This window comes from Phalangium opilio, unplaced genomic scaffold (assembly GCF_054372755.1).
Source record: "Phalangium opilio isolate 3A_F unplaced genomic scaffold, DU_Popi_V2 ptg000003l_1, whole genome shotgun sequence".
NCBI lineage: Eukaryota > Metazoa > Arthropoda > Arachnida > Opiliones > Phalangiidae > Phalangium > Phalangium opilio.
Genome location: NW_028324145.1, coordinates 13,246,824 through 13,265,382, shown reverse-complemented (window position 1 = coordinate 13,265,382; position 18,559 = coordinate 13,246,824). Strand labels below are relative to the sequence as shown.

The window sequence follows — 18,559 nt, the reverse complement described above, 5'->3', positions numbered from 1 at the left end:
TGCCCAGAAAAAAATCAATTTTTTTAAACATAATGTAAAGGTTATATTTAAATTTCTGAATATTTTAGCTTAAAAAGGATTATTCTTTAGTTTTATATAAGTTTTAAAGAATAATATTTCCCGAAATGTATCAAATTTACGTTTACAATTGATCGATGCCTCAGGCTTAAGGTTACAAATCGGCAACAACAAAAAAATCCATATGAAAACCAAACCTAACCCTTTCGGTTCATTCATCGAAAACCCCATTGACGTGTCCCCACAATGTAACACCCCCTCCCATCTTCATTCCCCTCTTATCGCCCACTACGCCTGCGCGTTTGTCTCATCCTTTTAAATAATAAAACCATAATTACGTCTAAATATTATTTCGACAGAGTAATATTTTTTGCGTAATTTCGTCACGGGAATGGAATATTTCGATATTAACCATACCATTAACCAACGAAACTATTTCCGCGTAAAAAGAGCCGAGAGGAAAAGCTCCCTCCGCGATAATGGCAGTGATAGTACCTTACCCTTAAGCCTAACTAGGCCTAAAACTGAGGCGCTGCTGTTACTAGGAGACGCGGCGGGATACGAATTTCTCAGGAAGTAAAGAGGCCGTCCATTCATGCACAGGCTGATGAATGATACGATAGTAGGGGTGGCGGATAGAGGGAGGGCCGAAAAGAAGTAGGAAAACTAGCTAGAGGCTGCTGGAGGAGAGAGCGTAGCCGTGTCGCTCGATAGTCAGTCTGTTACTACGACAGAACCTTCCACGTACACTCTTGCCTCGTAAGGAGCAAAAACAAAACTCTGCGTGGAAAAATCTTTCATTAGAGAAACCCTCGACGGTAACACTTCGATCGGGTACTTTGGACAAAACGTAAATAAGAGAGTATATCATTATCTCGGTATCAACTCGAGCCCATTGGCCCTTTTATCGGCAAATACTACCCGAGAATAAGGGATCATTTTAGAAGCTTAGATGCCGTCCGTCTGTCGTCGAACGCGGCATAGGTTCGGCCAGGAGTTGCCGGGAAATAACATGTCTGCCCCGCAAGCCCTCTCCTCGGAGAGACTAAAAATCTTCATGATTCAAAACGGTAGTGCCCACGATGGACGCGAAAATCGTCCCGATACGGTCAACGCGCCATCGTCTTCTAACGCCGGACTGCTGCTTTTGGATTGCCGACCCTTCTTGGCCTACAACAAGAGTCACATTGACGGGGCCATCAACGTCCACTGTCCGGCCATACTTAGGAGGAGGAACGGAGGTCGCTTACCATTGAGGACCGTGGTACCTTCGGCCGACGTTAGGGAAAGCTTAGCCGACGGTACGAGTTACCCCGTGGTACTGTATGACGAGCAAAAGTTCTGCCCTCAACATTCGGCCAGTACCAGAAACTGCCCAACCGTTCAACAACAAAATAACGAAGACTCAATGGCGATTTTCGTCGCCAAGTGCTTACAGTCCGAACTTAACTTAAAAAACATCTTCATCTTAGAAGGTGAGTTTTGCGTTTGTTATGTCCAATATTGTCCATAAACATTCACCCAAATATGAAACGCTGGGGTTTGGTCTTGTTGGCCTAGCTGAAAAGGTACATGTACCATATTTAATCGGATTATTACTCTTCAAGGGAATATCTTAGGAGTAAATTGGTTACGCCCGCTATTAGTTTATAAATTAATTCAAATTGGATCTAATTCAATTTAACCTTCGATTAATTAAACCATTTAATCGAGGCCCTAGTGACTCGTGTAAATATTGAGGCATAAAAATTAAACACTTTAAAGTACTTCAATATGTTGAAATCAAAATGAGTTGGCAGAGGAAACTTTCAAGAGGTTGTTATATTTTGCGAAACCCCAATGGTCCATCGATGCCACGACATAAGGCAATAAAATGACGTCACACGTAACCAAAAAAATGAATGGCATTAAATCATTAATTATAAAATAACCAATTAATTTTCCCACACAATAAAATTAATTCAGGAAAAGTTTTTTAAATTTCCTTTACAACCCATACGTACGTACGTACGTCCTTCACTTTAACAAACAACCCAACCGGGATCAACGGTTCCATACGACCTCATTTTCTACAAGTACAATTCCTCCTGTACTTTATGAATAGAGTAATTTTGAAACCTTCCTCTTACTTTACTAGTTACTACACCAAACAAAATTTCGCAAAAAAATTGTAGAAATTATGAATGAAAATAATTTACGTTTTATGAATAAAAGATAAAGACAATTTTGAATTTTCTTCCCCATAATGTTTTACCGTGACACTAATATTCATTTTAGCGTAGATACAAAGAAAGATCTCTTAAAATTTGACTATAGTATTTCTTTAGAACAAGAGGGAAGTTAGTTACGAAACTGTATACGCGCAAATTTGTGGCACCAAAAACAATCACAGCGTAAAAAAACTTTCAAATTATAAACCGTACGCATCAATCGTTTCGACGTCTTGAAAAGGGTTGTACTGTATCTTTAGGGAAAACTAACCTTAAATTCTTACGCAATTAACGTATTACTAATTAGATAAGTTGTTTAGCGTACGTGTTGGAAGCTGTTTGACAACGTTAAAAGTAAATAAGGGATTACCTAACAGCTAACAAGCTATACATAATTATTTTCTTAATCAGCTAATACCTCTATCCCAATCTGTACACTAAACAAACGGTATATATTATTTTCATTGTAGTCATCAATATACCAACTGTGAAAATACTTCTTCTCAAGAAGCAATGATACGGAAAAAAGTACTTAAGAATTTCCAAATGCTCTTTAAAAAAATAAAGATAAGATAATTCAAATAATAATTGAAATCAGTAGCTTAGTCATGTCCTTTCATTATCTATCTAAACCCTTTAAATCTAACTCCATCGACATAAACATTAATAACGAAACCCTTTATGTTTATACGTATCCTACGCCATCCATAACCCACCCAATTTGGGTTCTTCAAACGAGCCAAACCATCGCGTTAACCACAAATTTAACAACTTAAAAACCGAGGAAGTAGTTAATATAGACACCATAGAACGTGGCGCCAAAAGAAAAGAATAATAATAAAAAAAAATCTAAATAAGATCGCTGCCCTGACCCAGATTAGGGTATAAAACGGAAAACTCGTACAACGAACGAAAGAAGTTGAGCCAAGAATCCAAGATGCCGAAAGCCCGGTCCTTATAGATATTAAGAAGTCCGTAACTTAAAAGTAAATGAAATTAAACCTCTTATAAAAAAATAGGTATTAGATTTCATTGATGGCCAATCATAAATTGAGAGTGACCAAGGAGTAATTAATTCCCTCTAATTTTAATTTAATTAAGCTTCTTAAACGTCTTTGATAATGCCACTCGTAAATGAGTAAGACAGCTAGCACCCATCACGGTATTAGGTCAGAGGTCAGATTGAAGACTAGCTTCACCTGAATGGTCCCCTATCTCTAACCTTAAACTTCAGCCGTCAGTGTTGCCAGGCCGGTCAATTTGGTCAAGTACTGATTCACTAGCCTTTATCTCTGTAATATTCTGCCTCATTAACAGTCTGGCAACACTGTGGGAACCATTCACAACCCTCTTTAGTGAAAAATAATAACTATTATCTATAAAGACTTTAACTAACTTAAATTTCCAATCTAAAGTCAACCAACCTCTCATACGTTCTCGGTACATAGCCCAATGAGGGAAGGTTTATGTACTTTAAGTTATGGCCTTACAGTAAATGTAAAAGAAATTGAGGGTACCTTTTTCTATCGAGATGGGATGGGGGAAGTAGGAAAGAATAAAAAAAAGTAAAAATCTGTTGGCCCTCGTTTACTCTATGATGAAAAAAATCTTTTATATAGGAAAAGCGAGAATGTAGGCAGCCACGCGCCATAATATCTATCCTCTTATGTATATAAGATGGGGGAACCGGTTTTTATACTCATATATATACATATATACTTATAGCAAACGACCTCCTAAAAATTTGGCAACAGGAAATGTTTCGTCAATGGAAAGTTTAATTAGCAATTTGTTTTTCGAAAATGATTTATTTTATTATTTTTTTTCCCTTTAATTCTTTTAAACTAATTCGTTTCGAGTCCCGTACGGGTATAAGGTTGTTACGAAACCAGTTTAATATCTAGATTTGTAGGTATAGAAAACAAGGACTAAATAACTAAAGTGGATAGTGAGTGAGTGGCCACTAACCGAAGGAAATTATTGATTGAGGTTACGAGCTATAGCGACGTTTTACCGAGGCATCATTGGGTTTACCACAATTATGAGGACTCTGAAATCTCTCGCCTATTTTGATTTTCTCAAATATGGCGATTTTTATTAAATTTAAATCTAGCCAATTTCGTTGATATTAACGGGTTGAAGTACTCTTTTCCCCTTAATAGACCATTTCTCTGTAACTAAGAGGGAATGAAAAAGGGGTAAAACATTGCCTTCCATCATGCTTCTTGGCGCCTGCGCTGTAGTCATTTTGTATCATATGAGTGAGCAGAGACTGCAATGTATCAACCCCCTTGTATGTCCCAATCCCAATACTGAGGGTTGTCCACAAACATTTTTACATTGAAAAGGTCTTATATTTTGCTGAGTTTGATATTTTCAAGTCTTCTATGTATTCCGTATGTAAAATGAGACACTTTGAAATTTACCATAAATACTATCAGATAAATTACACAGTTTTTGAAAACATCATACGATCCCTTCATTAAACTAAATGACTGATCATTGATTAGCTAAGCTTCGGTTAATACACGATCCACTTGGCTTGAATGAAGTTCCTTTCCCAATAAAAAAAAAGTATACCAAAAAGGATCTGAATTCATTGAACCACTCTAGCGAATAATTATTAAGTACTACGAGATCTCTTTTCGTCATTACATTCCCACACTTCCCTTCTATACAACTCCAGCAGCGCAAGGTAGTACCTAGGCATAGTATCCCCCCTTTTTTTTACGTTAATTCATTGATGAAACGAATTTGAAAATTAGTATTCTCTAAAAATAATTATGAATGGACTTACAAAGTCTATACTTAAAACAATAGCTCGATTGTTCCATTCATTCATACATCCAAATTCCGGTCCTACAGGATATACCGGCTTCCCGACCTTTATTATTATTACAAGTCAGAGTTGGCTGGAGCATCTACCTGGCTACCTTTGTATTGTTATTAATAGAGTAGGCCTTATATAGAGCATCGATAAAGTTGATCGACTTCAATTGTTCTTTGGTAGCGAATAAAAAAAGAAAATGCCAAGTACTGGTTTGTTTCCTTTATAGATTAATTGATCAGGTTTCAATAAGTTCCATTCCTCCATCCTGGAAAACAATTAGAAACTCTAGTGGAGGTAACTACTTGAGGAAAAACCATGGTCTTCCTGTTGTCATATCAATTGATGGTATCAATTGATATTGCTTTCCATGAGAGTCTATTGTTAATTTGTTGTAATTACCATAACCTTGCTCCAATAATATATCTTACTGACATTCAAGAATACCGGTAACTACTTGAGGAAAAATCCTTGACTTCCTGTCATACCACTTGATGGTGTCAAATAATACTACTTCCCAGAGTGTATTGTTAATTTGTTGTATTTGCAATTACCATCGCCTTGCTTTACTAATAAAGTATCTTACTGTTCAAGAATCCCACTGACCACGGTCGTATACTTATCGTGTAGCGAGCGACCTGTCCCATAATCTTGGTCACTAGGTTCAGGTTTTACAAGAAAAACCGCACCTTTTCATAATGACGGATTTCGTGGTAACATTTCTTTGGGGCAAACTTTGGGCACCCAAATATCTTGACAGGAAGAAAGGGTCGGAATCTTTTGAACTTTAACATTGATGGAATGAAATGGGATGGGCCCTCTTTTGGCGGGAATAGAATATAAGAAGGGACACCGGTCCATCTATGTATGATGTAGCTACGGAGGAAGGTGTGTCAGTAGGGCCCCCCCCAAGGGAAAAATGATGGGAGAAGGAAATACTTCGGGGAAGTAGAACTTCATCTTGCATGGCTAATCCTGCATGGCTCCCCAACCTTTATCCATTTTTAACTTTTTACCATAAAAAAGAGGAAGGGTCGGTTCGTTCTCGCGCCGGGCCCGCAGTTAGTCAGTCCATAAGTTCTTTTCAAATATACTATACCAGTTCTGGACCCGTCCCCAAAATTCTGTAATGGCAACATACGTTACTATCCTGTACAATATTATACACTCAAACTGCCTTTACTTCTGTGTGTGAAAAAAATTACGGGGGAATGGCAACTAACCTTACAATCTTATACACTTAACCATAGCTTAAACTAGCCAACTGCTAATACTTTGTTGATAAAGGGGATATACGTCGTCACTCAATTTTATACGGGTACCTCCAGTCCTGGTTTGGGTTACTTCCTATAAGTTCAAAAGTTCCTACCTTAAGTTTACTCTATGGGCAAAGGTACTTTCTACTAGATTCGTGTATGCTATTAAATACAGATCAGATTATTGTAGTGGTGAAAACTTAAGGTGAAAATTAATACGGAAAGGGAAGCGACTAGGCTATTTTGTTACTTTATATTCGGAAGACCTATTTCTTGGTTCCTCCCCAAATTTTTTTGGGGGGTGTTATAAAAGGAACAGGACGTTGGTTCACTAAGGGATGGGTCACAATGTCAGCAGTGATCAGATCTTAAAACGGAGATAAGAAATTTGGGAAGTAGACATTTGCATTAATTCATCCCGGAGCAAAATGGGGAAGTAAAATTATTGTCGACTGATGGTACTTCCGAAATCGTAATTTACAATTTAAGAAATTAATTGATTGATTATAACGTTACACAATGCGCTTATTTAATCTTAGTATCACGTTTTGCGTAATCACGATGATATTATCCATTCAGAAAAATAAAATATAATTCAATGTATAATATAAGATATGAACACGCGTAAATAGGGCCATTTAATTTTGCGAAGGTCGTTATTCGGAAGATATTTCAATGTCCTCTTTATCAAATGACGCGATTGAAAAAGAAAAAAAAATAAAATAATCTATTTTATCATTTACTAAAATATATCTGTATCTTTCAATAATACATCCTATTGGAAAATTTTGTAACGGCTATAATAACAAATATCGTCACGTTTTTTGAAACGAGGCAGTATTAAAAAAGAAAAAGCGAAATTAAATTATCCTCATTCCATATTACTAAATAAGGAACCGGAAAGGGTATCCTTCTTTTAAACTAAGTCCGCGTCTTCTTCCGTTTTCAGACATCTCTTAGAGATCTTGGCGAAAGGAATATTGACGTCACTAAATGTTTCTAACACGCGCGCGTTAAAAGTTCTCAATAATTTTTAACTCCCTCCCCGCATAGTTTCTACAAATTAGTATTTTTATTCGCCCGCGGGTATATCGGATATCCGGCAGCTCGCACCCTAAACACCCCGAATCATTTCTAGTAAATATTACCATGCAAAATATTCCAGACGAGTGAGAGTTAATGTTGAAACTGTATGTGACAACATACAGCCTCTGATGTCACTCGTCTACTATTTCAGCATTTCAAAAAAGAAAAGGGAGTTAGAGGAGCAAATATTATTTTTATGGTACATAGATTTGGAGTTGAAAATGATCTATGACATTTTGACGTCTGGGTCACCGTTATTAGATTGTTTTATGGGTGACTTCCTAAGCATTGTCTTTCAGAGTCTAGCTTAAATGTAATGGGTCTTCTGGTGTTGAAATAATCTAGGACTGTTCACGAGCCGAGCTGAGCGAGCTTTTTAAAAGCTCGGCTCGGCTCGAGTCAAAAAAACGGCGGCTCGGCTCGACTCGAGCCGAGCTGGGTCTTGGCTCGGCTCTAGCTCGGCTCGGCTCGAAAATGATCGAGCCGAGCCGAGCTGGCTCGATTAACATATACATGTTTAAAAAAAATTGCTACTACCAACGTCAAACTTGAGAATGACTATAAATGCCATCCCATGTTTAGGAATGTAGTGGTTCAGTAAAACCCGCTCTTTAAAATATGCTCAAGGTTAGAGACGAGAGATTTTTCCCACGCTTTATTTCATGTAAAAATACAACGGAACGCTATTGGTGGAGAGAATAAAGACTAAAAGGAAAGCACTATATCAGTGACTAAGCTCGCGAGCCGGCTCGCGAGTCGGCTCGGCTCGATGCCTATCGGCTCGGCTCGGCTCGACCATAAAAAAGCTCGCTCGTTAATTAATCGAGCCGCAAAAGTGGCGGCTCGGCTCGGCTCGAACTCGGCTCGCTCGTCACGAGCCCGAGCTGGCTCGAGCTCGTGAACAGTCCTAAAATAATCCAATAATAACTTGCGTTATAGGTGGTGCATCCCTTGTGGGCCAAAATTGGTACGCATACGCTACTTCGCGTAACTTTGACATTAGCACTTATCTTAAAAGTATAAAAGGGGCGTGTAGTGTAGCCAGTAAAGCAAACGATTTTTCGTGATGATTTAACCGAATGTCTACGTAATAACGTCAAGAAACTGGTTCATAGACTCGTTGTCTCTTACAGTTCTTTTTGGCAGCTAGTATAAACGTCACTCGCGAAGGTGGTCTCATCGCCGGAAACTTTCACTGCCTCGTTTAATCTTTTTTAGTTACTTAGCCATCATTTTGCCGCCAAATGGTGTGACGTCAAAGAGACCTTTTCTATTCCGGTTGTTTATGATAAAAAAGTAACGAACGACATTGAGATTTTTCTTCTTTATTTTTTCTTCCTACCCAAAAATCTCAGTCTTCTCTACTTAGACCTTCAAACGTGAAAATGCATTTTCTAAACGGAAGGGCTTACGCGGCCTAACTTAAACCCTTTCTTTACTTTTTAATATTCCCTTGAGCGTTTTATTGGTAATTAACATTACCTTATCGCGGTTACTAAGAAACATTGTACGTAATACCTTGGAAAAGATTTACCGCCAAATTTTAATTTTCCCGCCATATTTGTGAAGACAGTTTTCACCCTGCATTATTTATTTACTTAATTTCTCACGGTGTTTTTGGCGGGAAAATTTAGCACGTGGTATCTCATCTAATGAGTAATTTCCCTTACAAGTTTAAGAACCCGGAAAGGCTTTCAGTGTATCTATCTTCTTATATATGTTTAGTAAAGGTTTCTTTATTTTTCTCACGTTTCCGGCTAACGGTTTTAGCTGGAAAGTAAGTTACAGTATAAAAAATCACGTGCCACAAGTGCCTAAAGCTAAAAAATGATGATCCGGAAGTTAAATTTTACCGTTATGTCACTTCAATCAACTTTTCTTGGTGTAGGCCTACTATAGTATATACTTTCTCACGTTCACCGGCCGGCCCGCGAGAAAATTGGCGGGAAAATATTTTCGCGCGCTTTCGTTGATGGTATTTTATTAATGAGAGTGAAAATGAACCTTTTACTTTTCTCACGAGAGGCTAATTTTAAAAATAACGCGCTAAATGCCTCGTGAGGAATTTAGATCGGCACCTTTCTCATACATAGGCCAGGTCGCGCTCCTCTATATACTCCTATTAATAAACAGGTATTTGCCTCAAGCTCGGTATAATTCATTCTAGAATGTGAAAAAGACTCGAGCTATTTAAAAACGCGGGAAAATAGTTTAACAATTCTATATTATTATTATTATTATTTTATTCGTAATTGATCTGTGTTTAAAAAACCTTAAAGGTATGATCAAAGTTAGCGTTTGCTGCTCTGTCTGGAAATAATTTAAATTTATATACCCCGGAAGTACGCAGATTTATATCTTATGTTTATGAAACTTTTAGAATAATATTTTGCGAACAGAGTTGTCGGTGAGTGTTTGTGTTTTTAAAAAATTTCCAGGATTTGTTTACGCCACAATTGTTTCGACAGAGTTAGTAGGAAGTCAGACGCTTGAACTGTCGCGTTTACATCATCTGTATAACGCTCGGTTCAAAATTAAGTACGACTATACCACACTTTTTTTAAGACCCACTGGCGGAGAAGTAAAGGCTAAGGCGTATTAATTCGCGTAGGAATAAAAGTAGTCCTTGATAAAATGGGTGTGATTTAGACTTCAGAGGGGTGGAAAAGGTGATATTAGTTATTTTTCTAACCAAGCCTGTTACGTTTAAATTTGATTAAAACCCTTAATGTGAAGTTGTAAACAAAACCATTAAAATTTTATAAAACAGTCATTTCCTATATAATTTGCGATATGAAAACGTTTTAAATAAGTTCATAGATCTTTATAATCAAAATAAATATAATTGGTAACTCGAGCAAAATACCTGGAATTTTATAATAAATCTCTAAAAATCAGGTGACCAAACTCCCACCCACAACGCGTCACGACATTAATCATCAACTAACCCGAATTGTTTACACAATATTCACGCAATCATCGTGTAATTCTCGTAAATCAAATTTAATGATTTAATTTATTTTATTTTGTTTATTTTATTTATAGGAGGATATCAAGATTTTCATTTCCATTATCCGAGTTTATGCGCGGACACAACGAATGACGTGATGATGACGCAATGTCCCCGTGCTAAAAGCGGGATGGCTAGTCCGACATCCGTTTACATCTCAAATGGTAGTAACAATAACAACAACGGGAAAAGCCACGGAAGCCCACTGACGGGATACTCTAGTCCCCAGGTAAATAACCCATACACACTACACTACATCCTGCTTACCTCGAGAGCCATTGTTGTTGGGTTATCTAATATTCTAATTCATCCATAAATTAGGATTGTCCGGTGGAAATTCTGCCCCACTTATTTCTGGGCGACGCTCACCACGCGTCCCGTCTCGATATCTTGGAACGACTGGGTATCACGGCTCTATTAAACGTATCCGATAATTGTCCGAATCATTTCGAAGAGACATTCACCTATAAAAGTATTCCCGTCCAGGACACGAGCTCGGAGGACATTGGTTCATGGTTCGAGGTGGCCATTAACTTTATTGGTAAGTTTCTTTTGATTATGACAAAATTTAGACACCTACAGCAGACACCTATACTTTTGGGGTACGAGAAAAGTTCTTACAAGTACAGTTCTACGTTGTTAGTGGGTGTTCAAATTATTCAGAAAACCTGGGAAAATTCAAGGATCTTTCCTATTTACGAGGCCGCCTTCGATAGTGGGATTTTTTTTTAGTAGGATAGTAGTAAAAATAGTAGTATTTTTCCTAGATCAAAAAGCTAGACCGATGACGGAGAAAATACTATGGACAGCTACATTTGAATACTCATTAGGCATATTTCAGAAGCAACGTAATCACGTTTTCGTAGTATTGTACTGTTTTAACAATTTTTGATTATTAAACCTAATGTTCTCAACGACATTGCCAAAAAAATCATTTTGCGCTCAAAATAACGAAATATATGTCACCAAAGGGAACTTCCCCTTATCTTGGCCTCTCAACCAGGTGTCAATAGTCGCCCTATTGTGAGGCCACTCCTAGTCTCCTCTGTTGAGCGGCCAGTGTAATAGTCCATGGTTCCATTTTGCTTGTTTATTCTCTACTGGCCTCTCAACTAGGCCACTACTGACGCCTAGTTGAGCGGCCAGTGTAATAGTCCATGGTTCCATTTTATTTTTTATTCTCTACTGGCCTCTCAAGTAGGCCACTACTGACGCCTAATTGAGAGGCCAGTGTAATAGTCCATGTTTCCATTTTGCTTGTTTACTCTCTACTTGCCTCTCAAATAGGCCACTACTGACGCCTAGTTGAGCGGCCAGTGTAATTGTACCCGTGGTTCCATTTTGCTTGTTTATTCTCTACTGGCCTCTCAAGTAGGCCACTACTGACGCCTAGTTGAGCGGCCAGTGTAATAGTCCATGGTTCCATTTTATTTGTTTATTCTCTACTGGCCTCTCAAGTAGGCCACTACTGACGCCTAGTTGAGCGGCCAGTGTAATTGTACCCGTGGTTCCATTTTGCTTGTTTATTCTCTACTGGCCTCTCAAGTAGGCCACTACTGACGCCTAGTTGAGCGGCCAGTGTAATAGTCCATGGTTCCATTTTCTTTGTTTATTCTCTACTGGCCTCTCAAGTAGGCCACTACTGACGCCTAGTTGAGAGGCCAGTGTAATAGTCCATGATTCCATTTAGCTTGTTTATTCTCTACTGGCCTCTCAAGTAGGCCACTACTGACGCCTAGTTGAGAGGCCAGTGTAATAGTCCATGATTCCATTTAGCTTGTTTATTCTCTACTGGCCTCTCAAGTAGGCCACTACTGACGCCTAGTTGAGAGGCCAGTGTAATAGTCCATGGTTCCATTTAGCTTGTTTATTCTCTACTGGCCTCTCAAGTAGGCCACTACTGACGCCTAGTTGAGAGGCCAGTGTAATAGTCCATGATTCCATTTAGCTTGTTTATTCTCTACTGGCCTCTCAAGTAGGCCACTACTGACGCCTAGTTGAGAGGCCAGTGTAATAGTCCATGATTCCATTTAGCTTGTTTATTCTCTACTGGCCTCTCAAGTAGGCCACTACTGACGCCTAGTTGAGAGGCCAGTGTAATAGTCCATGGTTCCATTTAGCTTGTTTATTCTCTACTGGCCTCTCAAGTACGCCACTACTGACGCCTAGTTGAGAGGCCAGTGTAATAGTCCATGGTTCCATTTAGCTTGTTTATTCTCTACTGGCCTCTCAAGTACGCCACTACTGACGCCTAGTTGAGAGGCCAGTGTAATAGTCCATGGTTCCATATAGCTTGTTTATTCTCTACTGGCCTCTCAAGTAGGCCACTACTGACGCCTAGTTGAGAGGCCAGTGTAATAGTCCATGGTTCCATATAGCTTGTTTATTCTCTACTGGCCTCTCAAGTAGGCCACTACTGACGCCTAGTTGAGCGGCCAATGTAATAGTCCATGGTTCCATTTAGCTTGTTTATTCTCTACTGGCCTCTCAAGTAGGCCACTACTGACGCCTAGTTGAGAGGCCAGTGTAATAGTCCATGGTTCCATTTAGCTTGTTTATTCTCTACTGGCCTCTCAAGTAGGCCACTACTGACGCCTAGTTGAGAGGCCAGTGTAATAGTCCATGATTCCATTTAGCTTGTTTATTCTCTACTGGCCTCTCAAGTAGGCCACTACTGACGCCTAGTTGAGAGGCCAGTGTAATAGTCCATGATTCCATTTAGCTTGTTTATTCTCTACTGGCCTCTCAAGTAGGCCACTACTGACGCCAAGATGAGCGGCCTGACACTTAACCTAACCCAACCCAACCCAACCTAACCTAACCTAACCTAACCTAACCTAACCTAACCTAACCTAACCTAACCTATACTTATCTAGTTTGAACGTTAGGACATATCTGTACTGGCCTCGCAATTAGGCCACTTAGGACACCTAGTTTAAAGGCCAATGTGATGCTTCCATTTCGTTTTTAATATTTATTCACGAACGGCAAAGTAGCCGACGATAAAAACATAGATAAGAAACCCATGTATTGTCCCTAGTTTAATTTTGCGTGTTTATTCTCTACTGGCCTCTCAAGTAGGCCACTACAAACGCTTAGTTCAGAGGCGCGTGAAATTGTACACGGTTCCGTTTTGCATGTTTATTTTCTAATGGCCTCTCAAGTAGGCCACTACCAACGCCTACTTGAGAGGCCCGACATGGAATTTCACCCGCCTCGCCTAAACCTAACCTAACCTAACCTGGTCTAATCTCGTTTGAACGTAAGGGCATATCTGTACTGACCTCGCAATTAGGTTAAAAGCCAATGTATTATTCCAACATTTCGTTTTGCATGTTCATTCTGTACTGGCCTCGCAATTAGAACACTTAAAACGCCTTGTTAAAAGGCCAGTGCATTACCCCATTTTATTTTTCCTGTTTATTCACGAAAGGCTAAGTATGCGCCTCTTTACACGGAAAAAGACAGTAATATAGCAATGTTTTGGAAAAGGCGGCAATTTATGATTAGTGAGAAATAATTTGGAAAAGGCGGCAATTTATGGTTAGTCAGCAATATTTTGGAAAAGGCGGCAATTTATGGTTAGTCAGTAATATTTCAAAAAGGCGGAAATTTATGGTTAGTCAGCAATATTTTGGAAAAGGCGGCAATTTATGGTTAGTCGGCACAATGTAGCAATTCATACTATTTTCTCCATCATAGGTTCCGCTTTTCCTCGTAGGGGGAATACTACTATTTTTACTACCATCCTACTAAAAATTTTACCACTATGGAAAACGGCCTCTAAAATAGGAATGACCCAAATTCAAGTACATACACGGGCATCTGTCCCCACCAAAAACCAGTCCCCGGTTAATGCAGATTCGGAATATGTCGTGTTAAAAAGGACACGTAAGGTATCAGACCGCGAAACAGGGTCTGGAAAGTGTACGGAAACAGCCCGCGCGTTAGAAAGTTTTGGATGGAGAGATCGTGTATGGAAGGAAGAGGAAAGAGTAGGGGCCATGCGGGGGTGTCCGCGTCTCTCCCCAAAAAACCAATTGAATGACGGTTTGGTTTGGGATATAGTAGGATTAACTAGTTGTACAGAGAGCAGATTTTAAATAATTGGAGCGCCACGCGTTTCCATCGTCCGTTTTTCCTTTTCATTAATCGGAGCTTGGCTTGGTTTGGTTCGGTTGTCGGTCGGGCCGGGCGGAGGCGGACGTTGCGTCAAGAGCGGATGCCAAGTCCGATTCGACGTTCGATGGAGAACACATCCCGGATGCTATATAGCTCTAGCTTGCTCTACGTCCCTCCTCCTCCTTTCCCTCCCTTCAATCTCTTTCCTTCTCTCCCAAAAATATCCCCGCATCCTTTCAACGGCGGCATCCTTTGCTCTCTCAAATGTGTTGGCCCGATCAGGGCCAACTTCCAAAATATCGAAAAAGATATCCATAATTTGAAGGAAAAGTTTAAATAGTTCGGGAAAATTTAATTACATGGGTTAATTACAACGGGTATCATTTTGTTGTTGGGTTTTAATTGAGTGTAATCATTGCCTCTTAAAATTCAGAGAAATATCTAAGAAACATCAGAAGATAAAAATAAGAGTATGATAGCCTTGACAATAGGAAAATGTTCTAGGTGACAAAATAATGTCAAAGTATCTACTGTTGAGTTCTTTTGTCCATAAAACTTTACGAGGTTTCTTTTGATAGATATATCTTGAAGGGGGCAACAGACTTTTATCAATATTAGCGATTAGATAACGTCCGTTCTAAATACGTCAAGTTATAAACTTCCATAACTGCTCATCCGCCCACCCGGCTTTATTGGACGAGTTTTCTGACCGTTAGAATTCCGGCCATCGGGCTAATTTCTTTTTTTTTTTTGAAATATATTTTCCCATATCCCGGGAGTTATAGGATAGGAGAGAGAAAGAGCGAGAGAGAGAGAGAGAACGGAAGTTAACAATGCAGATGTTTCCACTTCCTCTTTTGTAGTATAGCCGTGTGTGTGTGTTTGAGCCTTGTGTCTCTAGCTGTCTCTCTCTCCAGCCAGCATCCCACTTCGTTAACGTATTTAACGTTTATTTCCCGGCTGTAGTTTTCCTTGGGTTTCCGGTGCCCAACTTCCGATTTATTAAAAGCGCTGGCTCTAATTAAGATATAAAACCGGATAATTATAATTATATATACAGGGGTAACCTACAAGGGGGCGTTGTTACTGATTTAATAATATTAACAAAGGGCGTTCAATTCACGCGCTGTTTTGGCTCGATCTCTCCCACGCTTTATTCAATATTTATAACGTGTATAAATATAATAAAGTAACAGATTGGGGGTATTTAATCATTTCAGACTATAACCAAGGGCTTCTGCTTATTTATCGGAAAATTCCCACGCCCATAGATAGCTCCCACTCCTTTCTATTTAGGGATTATTTTGGGTGGCCCACGCTATAAATATGGCGGGCCCACTTCCCACTAAATGCAAATAGGAACTCTTCCGATTACTGCAAACCTTGTCCGTTTGTATGTCGTCATAGGGATTTCAAACAACAAGACCATGAGGTTCCCAGAATGATAGGCCCAAACAGGGACTTTGGAGGATGTCTTAATTAGAATAGTAATTAATGTATATTATCCCAATTTTTTTATAGAGGAAGTAAAATCCCGTAACGGTCGTGTCTTGGTACATTGCCGGGCAGGCATTAGTCGTTCGGCCACCATCTGCATGGCTTACTTGATGTTCACTAAACGCCTACGTATGGAAGAAGCCTACGAGTTCGTTAAACTACGTCGACGAATTGTCTCGCCCAATTTTAACTTCATGGGTCAACTGCTAAGTTTCGAATCTCAAGTATTCGGTGGTCCAGCCGGCTCCGTGCCCCGATCTCTTTCGCCATTGCCCGCCGTATCACCCGTTTTGGACCCTGATCCGGACACGTTGACGCCCTCGAGAGGGGCAGCCGCCCAAACCCAATCCGTGTTTGATTTCGCCCTACCCTCGGACCCAGTAGCTGCCAGAAGTCCTGCCAAGACATTGATGTTGGGGACAACGACTTTGATCGTTTCCTGATCCCCAAAGATGATGACGCGTCGACATAGCGGCGGACCCACGTCACGATCGTCGTCGCGTTACGAGATTTTTAACTTATTATTCATGCCCGTATTGAACTTTGGTTTACTTATTTTTCTAACGAAGGTTTTCTCTGACATTTTTTCCTAATTAACTTAATTACGACAAAATCCGTATATTCGTGTACTTATTTTTACGGGTTTGATATAAAAATTGTTCTACTGAAGATCAAGGTGAAAATTGATGGTAATTCGGACGACCCTTTTAGTGTAGTTCAGTTCAGTTTCATTAATAATCAGCCTGGTTAGCGAATAGATTTGAGTTACCAAATTCAAAATTTAAACAATACCTATTGGTTAATTCCTTACTAATAACCCGATTTTAAACAAAATTGGTCACAATCTGAAGCTCTAATTGAGAGCTAGATTAATTAAAATTAAATTAAACAGATAAGGTTGAAACGTTATGAAACTGTAGGAACTAAATGGTATAAAGATGCCAGAAATGATTAAGCCTTTGACTTTAGTCAGAACTTCGAAATTCAACACCCCTCCACCTCCACACCTGTAATCAATCCTAAGATGTGCTAACCAATTTCATACCGATACCCCCTATTATATATTTAATTGTCCATGGATTATTCAAATTTTAAAACTAGTCCGGGGTATCTCTAGTCCACGCGTATTAACAAAAACTGTAAAAAAAACAAACTGAAACCGAATTGATTGAAATTTCATTTCAAGCAAAAATGATTTAACTTGAATAAAAAATATATAGGGACCAGAAACATTTTTTCATAAAATAAATAACTAAATTTTGTTAGGCCTAATGAGCAATAAATAACAGAATTCTGTATTAATAACATAACGTTCTTCTTTTGATTTTTTTAAAGATGCGAGTCTGTTTTTAATATCTAAGGGAATTTTATAACAAAACAGAACCAAAAAGCCCACGAAATATTAATATTTTAAAACTTAACGCGTTGTTTAAAAATAAATAAATAATGTTAAAGTTGCCTTAAAATACCGAAATTAATTTTTAGATTAATTTTGCTAAAAAAAAAAAAGAACATAATGTGACTGACGTATGGCGTTATTAATGGAGAATATTTAGTAATTAGATTAACTTAGAAATTTAGATATACATACTTAAAAAAAAATAAATAATAACATCTTGGGCGAAAAATTAATATTTTCGAAAAATTAATGATTAAAGATAAAAAAACAAATTTTAGATTTAAGAGATTTTGGTGCAAAGGATTATTGTTTTTATATATATAATGAAACAAATTGAGAGAATTTTTTTCACTGTTTTTTAGACTATAGAGTTCATGATGACCATGTTTATCACGCCCACCTTTTTAAACAATATTGGTTATTTTTTGTACACCTGCAGGTTGTTTTATACTATAACATACTACCAGATAAACCTTTGTCTGACAAAAATTAAAAGCTATTTTAGGAATTTAAAAAGTTTGTTAGGAGAAATCTTTTTCCATAGATGAAAATTTGCTTATAAGAAAAAAAAAAGGATTTTTTTAAAATCATGTTTTGAAATGAATGATTGAATGTTTTTGTGTTCTAGTCAAAAGCCATATTTTTTGCACTGAGTCGAGATGTCACGTGACATACAATTAAAAGAACCATATAGATAATAAAACGTTTTACAAAAAACAACATTCCTATTGTCTTTTTAACCTATTTAGGCCTATTTTGTTCCTACACTCCATCTTTATTGTTTTTAAATTATTTTTATTAAATAAATTATAAAGAAGAGGTATTATTGATCCATGGAAATACGAAACTATATTCCTGTTCAAAAGCAATCTACAAGAACTACTTGTTTCGCTACGAATTTTATTATTATGTATCCATTCGCTTCAGCTTTGGCTAAACTGGAAACAGCGTCAAGAGCGAACTATATAGGGAGGTGACAGCTACAGGCTTTGACAGCGTAAGGATTTATGGGGGAAAAGAAGGAATGCCTACACTATATCGATTTTAAACGCCAGAATAACATTCTTATACGCAGCGAAGCGATTGCCATCTACGACTAAAATTATGATGATGTTAAAATTATCAAATTTATAC

At 38.3% G+C, this 18,559-nt stretch overlaps 2 protein-coding genes across 4 annotated transcripts in view; one reads left to right on the top strand and one right to left on the bottom strand.

The window, feature by feature from the left end:
- LOC149717950 (endoplasmic reticulum-Golgi intermediate compartment protein 1-like) overlaps positions 1 to 18,559 on the bottom strand; it is a 96,471-nt gene that overhangs the window by 10,827 nt on the left and 67,085 nt on the right. The gene's annotated exons all lie outside the window — the stretch shown is intronic.
- On the top strand, positions 669 to 18,145 carry LOC149717952 (dual specificity protein phosphatase 1-like). The gene is made up of 4 exons (XM_089841736.1): positions 669 to 1,493; positions 10,443 to 10,636; positions 10,729 to 10,948; positions 16,051 to 18,145. The coding sequence occupies exons 1-4, from the start codon at positions 971 to 973 to the stop codon at positions 16,467 to 16,469; spliced, it is 1,356 nt and encodes a 451-aa protein (XP_089697862.1). The 5' UTR covers positions 669 to 970; the 3' UTR covers positions 16,470 to 18,145.

What these genes read in the sequence shown, in the direction of transcription:
- LOC149717952 (XM_089841736.1), top strand. Translation starts at nt 971, where the DNA reads ATGCCGTCCGTCTGTCGTCGAACGCGGCATAGGTTCGGCCAGGAGTTG. An exon ending in AAACATCTTCATCTTAGAAG is followed by an intron (nt 1,494 to 10,442) that starts GTGAGTTTTGCG and finishes TTTTATTTATAG; the next exon opens with GAGGATATCAAGATTTTCAT. An exon ending in CGGGATACTCTAGTCCCCAG is followed by an intron (nt 10,637 to 10,728) that starts GTAAATAACCCA and finishes TCCATAAATTAG; the next exon opens with GATTGTCCGGTGGAAATTCT.